This window comes from Protopterus annectens, chromosome 6.part0, assembly GCF_019279795.1.
Source record: "Protopterus annectens isolate FY-2018-M chromosome 6.part0, PAN1.0, whole genome shotgun sequence".
NCBI lineage: Eukaryota > Metazoa > Chordata > Ceratodontiformes > Protopteridae > Protopterus > Protopterus annectens.
Window position 1 is genome coordinate 228308682 of NC_056737.1, and position 15214 is coordinate 228323895.

At 39.5% G+C, this 15214-nt stretch overlaps 1 protein-coding gene across 1 annotated transcript in view; it reads right to left on the reverse strand.

The window, feature by feature from the left end:
• Nucleotides 1-14688, reverse strand: part of LOC122803812 (extracellular calcium-sensing receptor-like) — a 153966-nt gene extending 139278 nt beyond the window's left edge. The window contains exon 1 of the mRNA XM_044073497.1: nt 13840-14688. Coding sequence (XP_043929432.1) covers nt 13840-14688 — 849 coding nt within the window. The remainder of the gene's footprint in view (nt 1-13839) is intronic.
• Nucleotides 14689-15214: the final 526 nt, after the last annotated feature.

Genomic DNA, 15214 nt, shown 5'->3' on the forward strand with positions numbered 1-15214 from the left:
TATAAAAGCATACTTTTCCTGCTTATTGTATTGAAATAATGTTTGTTACCAGATTTTGGCAACAACATTATTTTATCTAACTTCAAAGTTCTTTTAAAGACTGCTATAGGGAAATGAAATGGAGAGATGAAAATGCTTGCCTTTTCTTAATTCTGGATTATTAGAAAAGAAGTTAACATTAGGCACCTTAATTCTGGATTATTAAAAAAGAAGCTAACATTAGGCACTTTGCTGAGAAGTACTTTTAAATTTAACTTTCTTGTAAAGCCTTTCGATGTTTTTGCTGCTTAAAATGCATTTGCCCATTTAGATGGAACCAAAGTAAATCCCCTTGCAAAACTGGCCTTCACATGTTATTTAGTATGTTAACTAGATAAATTAGCAATTTTATAAGATGTGTATCATTTTCAGCAATACCACGAGATGCAGAGTTTAAAAATACCTTTTCAGTTCACATTATATTTAAGATGGAATCTCCCTGCGTTGTAATTTGTGTTATATAGCTGCTGTTGAGGTGATTCCATCTTCTAGAATGCTCTCTGCTGTTAAAGATTGGTAGACATGCTCAGGCAGTCCCCCTAATTTGCTGGACACTTAAGTGAGTATTGTTATGCTGAACTTAGAGACAGGATGAACTCCATTGTAACTGCTGCTTCACTGATTGTGCTAAAAAGGGTAAAACGGTTGTGTTGTTAGAAATAGCATTCTGATTGATGAAGAAAGATTATTCAGATTCACTTGTCCTTCAGCAGTGATCTCTGCCTTATCAGTCTCATTGTCTTTAAGCTTCTGTCTAAGTTTTTTCTATGCACTACTATTGTCTATTCAGCGGCTGCTTTGTTATTTTAAACAGTGTACTGGGAGACAGGAAGGTTAAATTTGTAGTTACTGTTAAACCTGTCAAGCTCAGAATACAAGGACTGATTTTTGCTTCATTGTTTTTTTTTAACAAAAGTGAATTATAAACAAATCCTAACTTCTTGTATAACAGCTTCCATTCTTTAAGCAGTTCCTCATTCCTACAAGAATTAGTGGGCAATTTTCTGATGCACAACCCTCTTGATGTTCTTTCTGCAACTAAGTTAGACTTAGAAATAAATTGTCCCACCAAAATAATTTATAATTTTATATTTTTTCTCTACTTCATAATCTATATTGTTAACATAAATATTACCAGACTAAGTAGATGTTTTCTGTGTAATAAAAAAAAAAAAAAAAAAAAAAAAGTTAGTTGGAGATTTCAAAGAGGTAGAAAACTTCTTAAGGAAAAATATTGGTTATGGTATTCACAAGTTTGTAGTTAAGCAGAAGGGGTGTCTTATGATTCAAAAGGCTTTCCACAAACTGTGTACAATAATGAAACTTCAACAATCAATCAACCTGACCACATTGCTGAACTCTTAAAATAACAAACTCCCGGAACAGCGTATTTTCCTTCTGGGAAACTAACCATTTGGCCACCAACAATTAAAATAGAAACATAAGCAAATTAAACCCACCGAACTGGGAGGCTTTGCAACTGACCCCCAACTAAATATACAAACTCCAGGATCGCACTACAGTGGAGAAAAGGGCAAAGTTTACCATGGTGGCCAAGTGGTTAGTTTCCCAGATGGAAAATGTAGTGTTCCGGGAGATTGTTATTTTAAGTTTTCGGCAATGTGGTCTCGATCATCTGAAAGCTGACATAATTCTAAGCTGACTATATGAACTATATGAAGTAGATTCATATAAACATATATATATATATATATATATATATATATATATATATATATATGTATATATATAGGTTCCCTTCACATGGTTGACATTTCAGAATGTCGACATTCATATGGCCAAAACCATATGATCGACATTCGAAATGTCGACCATGCGGAACCAGCATCTCCGTATAGTGCAGAATGGAAAGATTTCCATGTTCTGCACTGTAGTGTGATCTCAGAGTTGATATATTTAAGTTCCAGGTGTGCAGGGGGTGTAACCCCCCTGCTAGCAGCGTGAAGGTAAGGTTTTTTGTGTTTTTTATTTTTTCTTTTATGGTTGACATTTCGAATGTCGATCATATGGCCTCGGCCATATGAATGTCGACATTCTGAAATGTCGACAATATGAAGTAGATCCATATATATATATATATATATATATATATATATATATATATATATATTTTTTTTTTTTTTTTTTTTTTTTTTGTATAGAAATAAAAAGATCAAAAATCAGGCAAAAGTCAGCTTCATATTTTAACTGTATAAAAATTTAAATATTCAAAACATTGATTTTATATATATGTGTGTGTGTGTGTGTGTGTGTGTGTGTGTGTGTGTGTGTGTGTGTGTGTGTGTGTGTGTGTGTGTGTGTATATATATATATATATATATATATATATATATATATATATATATATATATATATAAAATGGATGGATGTATATTCATACAACAAAAAGACAAAATGTCAAATGGCAACTGATTAAACACAGCTGGTTAATAACCTGTTTCTCTAAAGAAAAGGAAAAACATATTTTTTCAGCCTGGGGCAATCCCCCCACTCTGAATGCTAATTATATATACCAACTCTGAGAGTGAACTACAGTAGGAAAAGGGCAAAGTCCAGTTCCCACTATACCATTATCGACTTTTTGACCAGTAATAGGTAACACAAACACACACAAATACACACACATACATATAGATTTTATATATATATATATATATATATATATATATATATATATATATATATATGTCATTTTGTTTGACAATCCTCCCAGTTATACATCAACCTTGCTGCAGATCTCTGTGTCATCTGAAAGACATATTTTTTCTTTCCAGCAATGTTATAATAACTCCAATAAATATGTGTATGAGGACCAGTTCAAGTACTGAAGCCTGTAGTGCCTTAACTAGTAACCTCCCTTTTTCTCATCACATGGCGAAGGTTTCTTACTGAGGTATAGATACAAAATATCTAGCAGACTGCTTATCCTGCTTTTTTTCCTTCTACTGTACTTTCACTGCTGCCTTTTCCTGCACTTGTATCACTCTAAGTCATCTGTCCGTCTGGACCCCTGTCCTACTTCTACTTTCCCTATTCCTTAACCTCTTACCTCACCCACACTTACCTTCTTCCTCTCCCCTCTGGTTGCTTTTTTCACTATATATAGTTGTAATATATATTTCGTTTATACCTCTTCATTTCGTCTATGCCTAATGCCCAGACTGTAATAACCTTCCTGAAGTTATGTACCCTTACTGAGTAACTTAATGTAAAGTTAAACATCTAGTGCTGAACTTCCCTGATCCAGCCCAACACAGAGAAATGGAGACTACCCAGTCTGCTACTCTCACCAGCCTGCTGTTTGAAGCTTGATGTATGTTATTTAATACTACATATAGATTTTTCTGGTATCCGCACAACCTGTTATGAATATTTGTTAACTATTAGGCACACCACCATACCCAGAACCCCCCCTTTCTTTCCTATCAAACAGCTTTCCCTATAGGTAGATCTATATTTTATTAATTTCACTCCTGTAGCCTCACCTGTTTTTTTCTCTCTTTCTCTCTGCTCACCATTGCAGTTAATCATATCTCCTCCACCCTATTCCTTTTTAAGCTACAATTCCCTGTATTAACTGCTTCTCCCCTCTTACACCTCTGTCCTTTGTAACTTTCTCCTGTACTGCTCCTATTCCCACTCTATCTGAATCAAACCCCTCTGTCGTTTTTACCTGTCTTGCTTGACCTACTTTTTCGCTCTACATACTCAATTTAGTACATAGTATTCTGTCCTGCTTTTCCCCTCCCCCCCCCCGTTTTTTCTAACCTCTGCTTTTCTCACACTGTCTTTCCATTCTGGTTAAACTCCCACCTTTCACTGATTGCCTCTGCTTTTTTTTCCAGCCTTTCTGATACCTTGGTTCTACCCGATCCAATCGCCCTCGCTACGCTCGGGCTCACATTGCTCCCCTACCCTCATTCTCACATACTCCCACATTCATTACCTTTATAATCTTATCCCACTAGCCACACCCACTCACACTCCCCAACTTTCCCTAATATGCTCCAATCAACTAACACTTCCTCCTCAATACTGTTAACCATCCACATTTCTCGTTATCACTCATCACTTCTCAGCCTTCTAGTGTCCCATTAAACCACCTCTAAAACATCTCAGCTTATCACACATACCCACATTGTAAACTCTCAAGCCAGTTAATACAAATATTGTCCTTCTCTTTAACTTTACCACTCCCATTCTCTTTCTAGCTACCATAGCAACCTCTCATGTAGGCACTCTTCCCCTCAAACTCTCCTCACTCACTCGCACCTTTCCCCCAACCATCCGCTCTCACTGTAATTCCTTCTGTATAGCACCATCTCTCTTTATCCATACAAATTCATCATATCATAAATTTAAACTTTTCACTGTCCCTAACTCACCTCTCATAGCCAAATCTAGATATCATCCCCAGAATTGCCTCTTCAACCTCCTCAGAAAATTAATACTCAACCGTCTCCTATCTGGTGACATGCACCCCAACCCTGGACCCAACCACTGCTCCTCTCTCTCTGTCTACTCCTCACACCTCTTTAACCCCACAACTAATTCTTCTCACATTCCCACATCCACAAAATACCTAACTATACTATCTATGAACATTCCAAGTATCATGAACAAAATCTCCCCTTTCCATGCTTGGGTCACAACACATTCCCTTGATATTCTCTGACTCTCCAAAACCTGGCTCAAGCCTCACATTGCTGATGTTCAAATACTCCCTCCTGGTATAATATCCTAAGGCACGACTGTATCAAAAAGAAAGGTGGAGGTGTAACTATTCTCTGTTCTAACCAGCTCACCCTGCAACCTCTCTCTATCATTCCCCCTGATTTTCATCCTGCTGAAATCCTTATACATAACTGTCATTTAAACAAACACAAAAGATTTGTATTGCTTCCATCTATATTCCCCCTGGAAATAATATCCCATCCATAAAACACTTTCTCTCTTGGATCTCCAAAAACATCACCTATAAGACTGTTATCGTGGGTGATGTAAACATTGATTGGAACACCTTAACCACTGAAAGCCCTAACTCCTCCATTAACCTCTTTGGCTTCTACCATCTGATCTCAAACCCAACCCAATTAAACAAACACACTAACTATAGCTCCACACTAAACTGGGTCCTCACCTCCATTCCCAATATGTACCATAACCCCTCCACTCTACCTGACACATTTAGTGATCACCATCCCACCTACATACTTATACACTCACCACAAATACACAAACCTCATCAATTCAAAGACTGCCACAAACTCTCAAACTTTAACCCTGACACTTTCAACGGCCTGCTCTCATCAATTAACTGGTCCTTCCTCCACAACCTTCCCCTTGAAAATTCAGTTTTTGCCTTTAACAATATTTTCCTGGAGACACTCAATTCCCTAGCTCCTATCAGGAAACTAAGGATTAAAATATAATATGCTTCCTGGCTCACACAAGACACCAGAACTTTAATGAGTAAAACAGATAGCACTTGGAAAACATGGAACAAAACCAAATCCATCTCTGATTTTTATACCTACAGAGAGCTCCGCAATTTAACCAAAAAAAGGTCATCCTTGACAAACAAAGATTTTTCCATAAACCAGTTAACAACCCTCACTCTAATCTCCCCAAATTTTGGCAATCTGTTAATAAATTGCTGCATCCTGGATGCCCATCTCCCCTAATCCCTGCCCAAACAGCTCCCCCTCTGAGACAGCTTCACTTTTAAATTCCTTCTTCATTGACTCCATCCGCAGCCTCACTAAAACAGATACTAATTCCTACTCCCCACCACCTATCGCTACCCATTCCCTCACCTTCTCTCTTAAACCAGTCCCTACATCCTCCATCAAATCACTTTTGCCCAAACTTAAAACATGCTGTCCATCAGTTGACAACTTACCCCCTCATTTCCTAAAACTCGCTATAATTCTATTGCTTTCCCTATCTCCATACTAATTAATAGATCTATCAAGGAAAGCCCTTTGCCTGAGATCTGGAAAAAATTCTGCGTTATTCCACTGTATAAAGGCAGTACAGCAAAAGACCCATCAAGTTTCAGACCTATCTCTATCCTATCTTCCCTATCTAAAATACTTGAAAAATGTATCCACAAACAGCTTGTTGATTATATTCTCCAAGAAAATCCCCTTTCCCCCACACAACTTTACTTGGAGGCTCTAAATAAAAGCCTGCAAAAGCATCAGAAACCTCCAAAGCAGACACCCAAACAACATGCACTTCCTGTCACAAACCAGTCAACACATAAAACACAAAATCAGTGTGCCTCACAATCTCAGCCCTTAAGGCGAAATGACATACCTAACACACTAGTAATAGGTGACTCTATAGTCAGGCACACTGACGTCCCACTCACTAGGCTGGACAAGCAGAAGGTTACTGTTAGCTGCCTGTTGGGAGCAAGAATCCACCACATAACACAAGCGCTCAGGTCACTCCATAAGAAGTACAAATATGACTCTGCCATTGTTCATGTTGGTGTGAATGACCTGAGACGTACCTCCCTGGACTACATGAAAAGAGACATGGAAGAGCTCTCTGATCATGTAGCCCAAGCTGGCATGAACCTGACCCTGAGTAGCATCCTGCCCTCACCAAGAATGATACCTCAGTATAAAGAAAACAATTATCAATTTCAACAATTGGATAAACTTCTGGTGTCATTCAAAGGGGATCCAGTGTCTGTCAGCCTGAGACGACATGTGTGACAAGCCACGTTGCTTCACAAGAGACGGCTTGCACCTGTCACTCCTAGGCTTTTGAATACTGGCCAAGGCTCTTGCTGCCCCATAGTGCCTTTTTTAGGCAAGGCTCAAAAGTCAAACTCACCTCCATAAACAGCACAATTAACAAAAAACTGAGGGTTATGCTACTTAACGCAAGGAGTTTAAATCTCAAACTGCACGCACTCAAAGCACTCCTCAGTATGGAGAACATTGACATCCATGCAGTAATTGAAACCTGGTTCAAGGCTTCAGAGAGCAACCCAGCACTACCGGGCTACAACTCATACCACAGGTTTCAGCCACAGAACATGGACCGAAACACAAAAGGAGGGGGTGTATCCATATTCATCAAGGATACCTACACCTCCAGGTTAGTGGCACAGTATACCTCTGAGATCATCCATGTGCAACTAACATCGGACAAATCTGCAATGCAAATTGTGGTCTGCTACAGATCACCCTCCATGACCCAGGACCACCACTCCACCTTTCTGGAGACACTGGGAAACATGAAGGTCCTACCAAACACACTGATACTGGGCGATTTCAATTACCCTACCATTCACTGGGAAAACTACTCGAGTACAAATTCCCAGGCCCAGTGCTTCCTGGAATTCATCAACTCAAATGCCCTGGATCAGCTGATAAACTCCCCTACCAGAGGTGAAAATATATTGGACCTGGTCATCACCAACATGGGTGACAGGTGTTCCACACCAGAGGTCAACCAGTCACTGGTTATATCAGATCATAAACTAATCACTCTGGATATCCACACCCCACCACCACCACCAACTAAGGAAACCACAGTAAAAAACCTTTCTAAAGCAAACTTCACTTTACTTAAGACATAGGTGGTAAGTTTCACAGCCCCCACGCTAAAGGATAACATTGCCCAAGATGCAGAAACCTTTACAAATGCACTCTTTGAACACCTACAAGGATGCATGGATCATGCCATTCCTAGCAAAACCAAGACTCACTCCTCTAACAGAAGGAAACTGGTTTGGTGGACCCCTGCAATAAACAGGCTATACAACAGAAGGAGGAAACTAGTTCAGAAAAAAAGCAAATCCCAAGAAGGAAAGACATCCCTGATCAGTATCAGCAAGAAACTGAGGTCCCTCATGAAATCATCCAAGGCTAACTTTGAAAGAAAAATAGCCAAGGATTCAAAAGATAACCACAAAGCCTTCTTTAGCTATGTTAAGAATCTAAGTGGCAACTCGCAGATATGCACTGAACTAGTGCAAAATAGCACAAAATATACTGAACCTACTGATATTGTCAACATCCTGGTAGATAGATTCAGTGCAAACTTCACCCCCCTCTCACCTCCAAAAGGGCCCACAACAATACTGGAAAAGTGTAGTGTCCCAAAAATCACAGACGCACAGGTGAAAACAGCCCTTTTGAAAGCCAAAAACACAGCATCAATGGGACCAGATGGTGTCACAGGCTGCATCTTGCATGAACTACAGAACAAACTAACTCCGCACCTAAACACGCTGTTCAACCTCAGCCTCTCCACAGGCTACGTGCCCATAGAATGGCGCACAGTAATGGTTATTCCTCTCCACAAAGGAGGGGCCACAACTGACCCTGGTAACTATTGCTCCATAAGCCTGACTAGCCTGGTCTGCAAGGCTATGGAGCACATCATAATGGAACTCATTAACAAAGACATTGGAAACCTCCAAATACTTGAACCAACCCAGTTCAGCTTTAAGGGTAGATCATGCCTACTAAATCTGGTTGACTTCTTCGAGACAATCACCAAGGCCATAGACAAGGGAAAGGTGGTTCACACAGCCTACCATGACCTTGCCAAGGCTTTCGACACCACTCCCCACTCGGGTATTACAGAAAAACTCACCAGCCTGAACATAAAGCCCTATGTCACGAGATGGGTTTTCAACTGGCTTACAGACAGAACTCACACAGTAAGAATAGAGGGCACCAGGTCCAACTCTAAACCAGTCACAAGTGGTGTCCCCAAGGCTCAGTCCTAGGACCCCTACTGTTTGGCATATACTTCTCAGAAGTACAGGCAAACACAGGAGGACTATGGCTAACCAAGTTCGCCGATGACTGCAAACTGGGAGTCATAATTGACTCTCCAGCTGACACAGACATCCTCCAAAAGAGCCTTACTGAGACGCTCACCTGGTGTCAAAGTCATGGCCTCAAGCTAAATGCCAAAAAATGCATAGTCATCCCATTTGGGAAAAACAAAACACCCACAAGTTATCACATAGGTGAAGCCCCGTTAATACAGAAGAGGTAATAAGCTATCTGGGGACCCAGGTAGATAGTAATCTCTCCTTTGACAATCATATTGCCAAAGTAGTTAGGAAATCCTTCTATGTGGCCCATCTAATTACTAAAAGATATGCATCTAGAAATAAAGAGGTTATAGTGCCCCTCTACTCATCACTCATTAGACCCATCATAGAGTACAATGCCCCATTTGGGCTGTACCTCACAAGACACTTCCAACAGCTGGAAAGACCACAAAAGTACCTCACCAAGAGAATTACTGGTCTCAAACATATGTCCTATGCAGCCCAATTGAAAAAACTCTGGCTGTACTCAGTGGCATATCACTTACTCATAGATGATCTATGCCTGACTTACAAAGCCATGTCCAACTCAGAATTGATGGACATGCTCCAGCTAAAGAAATCCAAGTCACTGCAAGCCACGCGCTCTAGTGAGATAAACCTCACCCCAACAATAAATAGAACATGCTGGAGGGATAGATTCCTGTCACAGAGACTCCTCATGCTTTGGAACAGAATTCCAAATTACATCAGGCAGAGCCCTCACTTACTCCCTTCAAGAGAAGCCTTGACGAGGGGATGGGTAACAGAAAATACATCCCTGGGATCACTTCATTGACTCTGCTTGACAGAGGATCAGTTAATTAATCAATGGGGCAGCGAAAGCTGACTTACTCTGGCTAGGCTTATAAATGCCCTTGGATAGATAGCCTAGTACCTACCTATGAGCCTATGAACCTATGAACACAGCTTTCGGCCAAAGCACAGTACTTCCACTACTCTAACCTCCTTTATTAATACCATCTCAAAAGCACGTGATAACAATAAATTAGTTTCCTGCCTGTTTCTAGATCTCTCCAAAGCCTTTGATACCATTTCACATAGGCTACTATTATCCAAACTTGCTTCCCTTAATCTCTGTAGCTCTACTATATCATGGTTCACCAGTTGCCTACCAAATAGATTCCAGGCTGTGAAATAGCAATCCAACTACTCACCCTTTCTACCAGCATAAACTGGGGTGCCCCAAGGCTCTATCCTTGGTTCTCCTACTTTTTAACATCTTTATTAATGACCTCCACTCCTCTTGTCCACTCTCAACTATCATTCAATATGCCAATGGCTCCACAATCATCTCCTGCTCAGACAATATCACACACATTCATACCTTAACCCAAGAATCCCTCCACTCTGTTGAAAGATGACTTACTTCCCACAAATTACTACTAAACCCCAAGAAAACCAAACTCCTCTTATTTCTCCCTACCTCCTTACACCATTACAAAATTCCCTTCCCTGTCTCCTCCCTAAATAATACTATTATCACATCTGAATCCCATACCAAACTCCTTGGTGTTATAATCGATGACCATCTCAAATTCGATCTACACACTCAGCAGTGCTTAAAAAAGACCCATCAAAAACTAGGTCTGCTCTATAGACATAATAAATGCTTTACAAATGTTTCCAGACTCTCCCTTGCACAAGTCTTTCTACTCCCCACCCTGCTATATGCAGCCCCTATTCTTACACACCTCCAGTCTAACATTCTCACTAAACTAGAACTCACCTATAACAAAATAGCTCAATTTGCCTCCAACCTACCTTACCGCACCCCCATTGCATTGCCCTAAGACACCTGCAATGGCTAGAATTTCATCACCAAATCCTAATACCACAGCTTCTCTTGGCTTTTGCAGTTCTACATCAACCTTATTCCTATCCCCCTCTCTCCACTCTCATCCAGTCCTACACTCCCAATCACTCTCTCCGCAGTTCTCAACAAAACCTGTTGCAAGTCTACATGCCCAACAAAAACATTCATAAATTACTCTATAGCTATTCCATAGCAAATTCATGCAACAAACTACCTCAAGTCAGAGGTATCACAGACCCTAACACCTTTAAAATAGCTATTAAACACTAATTTCACAAATCATGGACATGTCTCTGTAAAGACTCAACATAAGCTGTATTTCTCTAACATAGGCTACTGCCCTCTCAGAAAATACCATACTTGTCCTCACATGGCTCCCTGGCTAGTTCTTACTCCACTTACTTTTCCTACTCTATACTAGCTCTAATCATAAAACTTAGTACTCTTCTCCACATAAAATACTATTTACCTTGTGCTATTTCAATATTCTTCTCTCTCTCTTACTAAAACTTTCTTGCAAATATACTAAAATCTGGTCACTCTGTCTTCTACAACATTTATTAATACGCACACTAACCTGTCTTTGTCCCCTGTAGATAAATCTCTCTGCTACTTGTACTTTATTATTTGCTTCAGAATGTGTTTCTCATGTAAAAACTGAACTGCTTTTGTGCAGAGAATGTTAGTTCTGTATTGTATTACTTTTTCTGCTGTAACAACTGTCTATATTAATTAATATTTAAGTGATGTTATATTTGGAGCTTTTCTCCTTGGGTCTCTGCTGAAAAAGGGCTCTGCCCAGCCAGATTAGCCTAGTTAACAAATGTCAAATAAATAAAAAAATAAATTCTCAGGCACCATACTAACTGATATTTCTGCTTCATCTTCAGTAGCCAGTATACTAAAGTCTCAGCATTCTGGGACATACACCTACACTATCCAAACTGTTACTAATTTTATGTGTGACTGTGTTGAATCACTTATTTAAATCTATGTCAGTTGCATCCATAACCTCTCCCTTCCATGGTTGTTTAGACAAATACATTGATTAGAGTCATCTGATACAATATCAGTGCTTCAAATTATGCTTTTGAGCCAGTGTCCCATCAACTTCTAGGCACACAACACTTCATTCTTTCCCCCTAATACTTAGATCAAATGAATACATTTTTAATTCCCTGTATCTGATGCACTTTCATTTTCATAAGGAGAACTCATTTGATGCCCCTTTCATTTTATAAAGGAGAATTCCATTCACCTTCCTCTACTCCATGGAGATGAGACTATAATATGTGCTTTTTTTTTTTTAAAGGCCCGTCAACAGAGTCACTAGATTTCCATTTACTTCCTTCAAATTTCTGAGTTTCATTCCACGATGCAGCTTAATTGTCTACCACTGTTTTTTTCAACTGTTTTTTTTTAATATTTATTTTAAGACCCCTTATTTTATAAATTCTCTGATACTTATTCCTTCCAGAATGTCAGAGCAAATTTGTAGAACTGAATTAACACTCCATTTGGAAGGTAAATTTGTGCTAGACAGCTCTGTCTCACCTACTGCACATAGACCTTGTGCTACACAAGACAAAGATCTGTTGCTTACAGTGTACTTCTGGCTTGTTGTTTCAGCTTCAGTATGAGCTGAGGTCCTGGCTACAGTTAGAAGGGATTCCTGGCAGTATTCTTATACAGATGTTATGCACTGACTGACTTAAACAATAAAGGAGAACTTCTAACCATTCTTCTAATGAAGCGTTCATGTACCACTGTACCTTTGCTCCTATATTTTCTATTTTTAGTTTATTAATTCATGTGGGGATGCACTTTATATTGACAAAATACAAGAAATATCATAATCGGTATGGTAGTAGTCAAATCAAATAGCTGCTCAGACCACCCCTGGGCAGTCCATTATTTCCCTGATAACACCCATCAGAACATCCCTGGGCAGTCCATTATTTCCCTGATAACACCCATCAGAACATCCATAGGCAGTCCATTATTTTCCTGATAACACCCATCAGAACATCCCTAGGCAATCCATTATTTTCCTGATACACATCAAAACATCCCTGGGCAGTCCATTATTTCCCTGACAACACCCATCAGAACATCTATAGGCAGTCCATTATTTTCCTGATAAAACCCATCAAAACATCTCTGAGCAGTCCATTATTTCCCTGATAACACCCATTAGAACATTCCTGGGTAGTCCATTATTTCCCTGATAACACCCATTCGAACATCGCTGAGCAATCCATTATTTACTTGATAACACCCACACTGCTGCCCATTATTGCTTGCTTAAGACTTGTTTTTGAAAGATGTTTAGTCCTACGGGCATGCAGATGACTGGCTGATATCTAACATGAGGTGAGGAGGGTCCCCCTCCTTCATAGGAAGTGAGTGGGGCTCAGAGCTCCCGAGAAAGTAATACATCTCTGTTTTTTGGAATCTGTTCACTGTAGTGTAATTTTAACAAACTGTGTTCACCGAAATGTTGTTGTTTCTTGTTGTTTCTTTCGGCTTTTCCCAGTTAGGGGTCGCCACAGCAAAACTCCAGTCCGCTAATGATTGTCCGTAGAATTTTACGTGCCGAGTTGCCGGCCCTGATGCACAACCGTCAACAAAGGTAAGCCCCTTCACGCATGTCTCCACACAGAAAACGCTCTAGCTGAGAATCGAACAGGACAACGTCTTACTGTGAGGTGACAACGCTACCGCAGCACCACCACCGCAGTGTGTTCACCGAAATGGTATCTGCTAATTAGGTTTTGTTTTGTTCCACTTCAGAAAAGTATTTAAGCACTCTTGCTTTATGGTTTTGGTCAAAGTAAGGAGTACATTTCATAATAAAATATATTGAAAGGATTGCAAAGTGGCAAAATAATGAATGACTCAGCAAGAAGTTCACTATATTAAGAGAAATAATTTCCTGCCTACAAATCATGCACTTATAATCAGACAGCACATTCTGAATGCAGTATAGAAGAGTACTTTACTGATTTCTTCTACAGTATAGCAATGTCACATTCTAATTTACTCATAAACTAACCTCGGTGAGCTTGTATTTTTATAATAATGAACTGTTTACCTGCCATGGCTGGAAATCATTCATCACTGCACATGTGCCATTGCCAAATGGCCCTTCTCTGTATCTGCATGAAATCATATCTTGTAAAGCATAGGCAACAGCGTATATGGCATTGTAAATATTATATGTATTTCTTAAATCATTGAGTTTAAAAATGTCCAGTTTCATGTCCTCTAGTGTTTCATCTCCAACACAGACATTTGATTCTTTGGTCATGTTCTTATAATTGTTTTCTAGGATCTGCAGCTTACAGTTAAAAACAAGTTCCCAAAATTGTTTTAGAAATATATCATTTGGATTCCTATAAGGATTAAGACTGTAAATATATTCTGTGAATCCTGATATGTTTCCTTTTCTAACCAGAAAACTAAGCGTCCCTTGCAATGTTCGCAAAAAGTCACTCTTAGAAAGCAGGTAAGACTGTGTCCAGCCATCAGTGCCCACCCAGACTTTTCCAGTCACGTTGTTCTGTGCATTCACTAACATGAGAGGGTAGAGGTCAACATCAACAGAATAGACCACTATCACATTAGCAGAGGATTTTCTAATTGTTTCACTTATGTACTGAATCTTCATATCAGAGTGCAATGCAGGTATTGTTTCAGAAAAAGCAATGCAAGCCCCAGTTTTAATAAGTTCTTCTTTTACTTTAAGGCTACCTTGGAGACCATAGTCACTGCTATCAGACAGAAGTCCAACCCATGTCCAGCCAAAATGTAGAACCAGTTGAGCTATGGCAATAGACTGGAAGAGGTCATTTGGAATTGTTCGAAGAAAAGACGAAAACTGAATTTTGTCACTTAGAGCTGTAACAGTTGCCGCATGACTTATCTGGAAAAAATATTTCATATTTGTAGCAGAATAGATGGATGTGATTTTAGCCAACATTGTATTTATTGTAACAAACAAGGTTTCATATATCACATTCAAAATCATGCCTTTAAGTTGCAGCAGCATGTCAAAATGGGTATGTTAATTATTACATAAATACTAAACTTTGCAAATTTGTTAACATTAACATCAGTGGAGACTGAAAAAAAGTCCAGTGTTTTATCCTACACTTAGATTGCCCAACTCTGGATTATCCACAATCACAAACCTGAAAGAGGGTCCTTTCCAAAAAACAAATCAGAAAAAAAATTGTTATGCTGTACATGAGTACCCCACCGGGTGTGCAGTAGCAGGGCCTGCCTAGATCTCGCCCACCACCCAACAGTCCGGGAAAATAATGCATTTTATTTTACGTTTTTGTGGGGGGGGCTGCACCCTCCTGCACCCCCCACACCCCCTGCAAATTAAATATACCAACTCCCAAGATCACATTACATTGACGAAAAGGGTAAACACCCATGGCACACCCACATCTGCGAGAGAA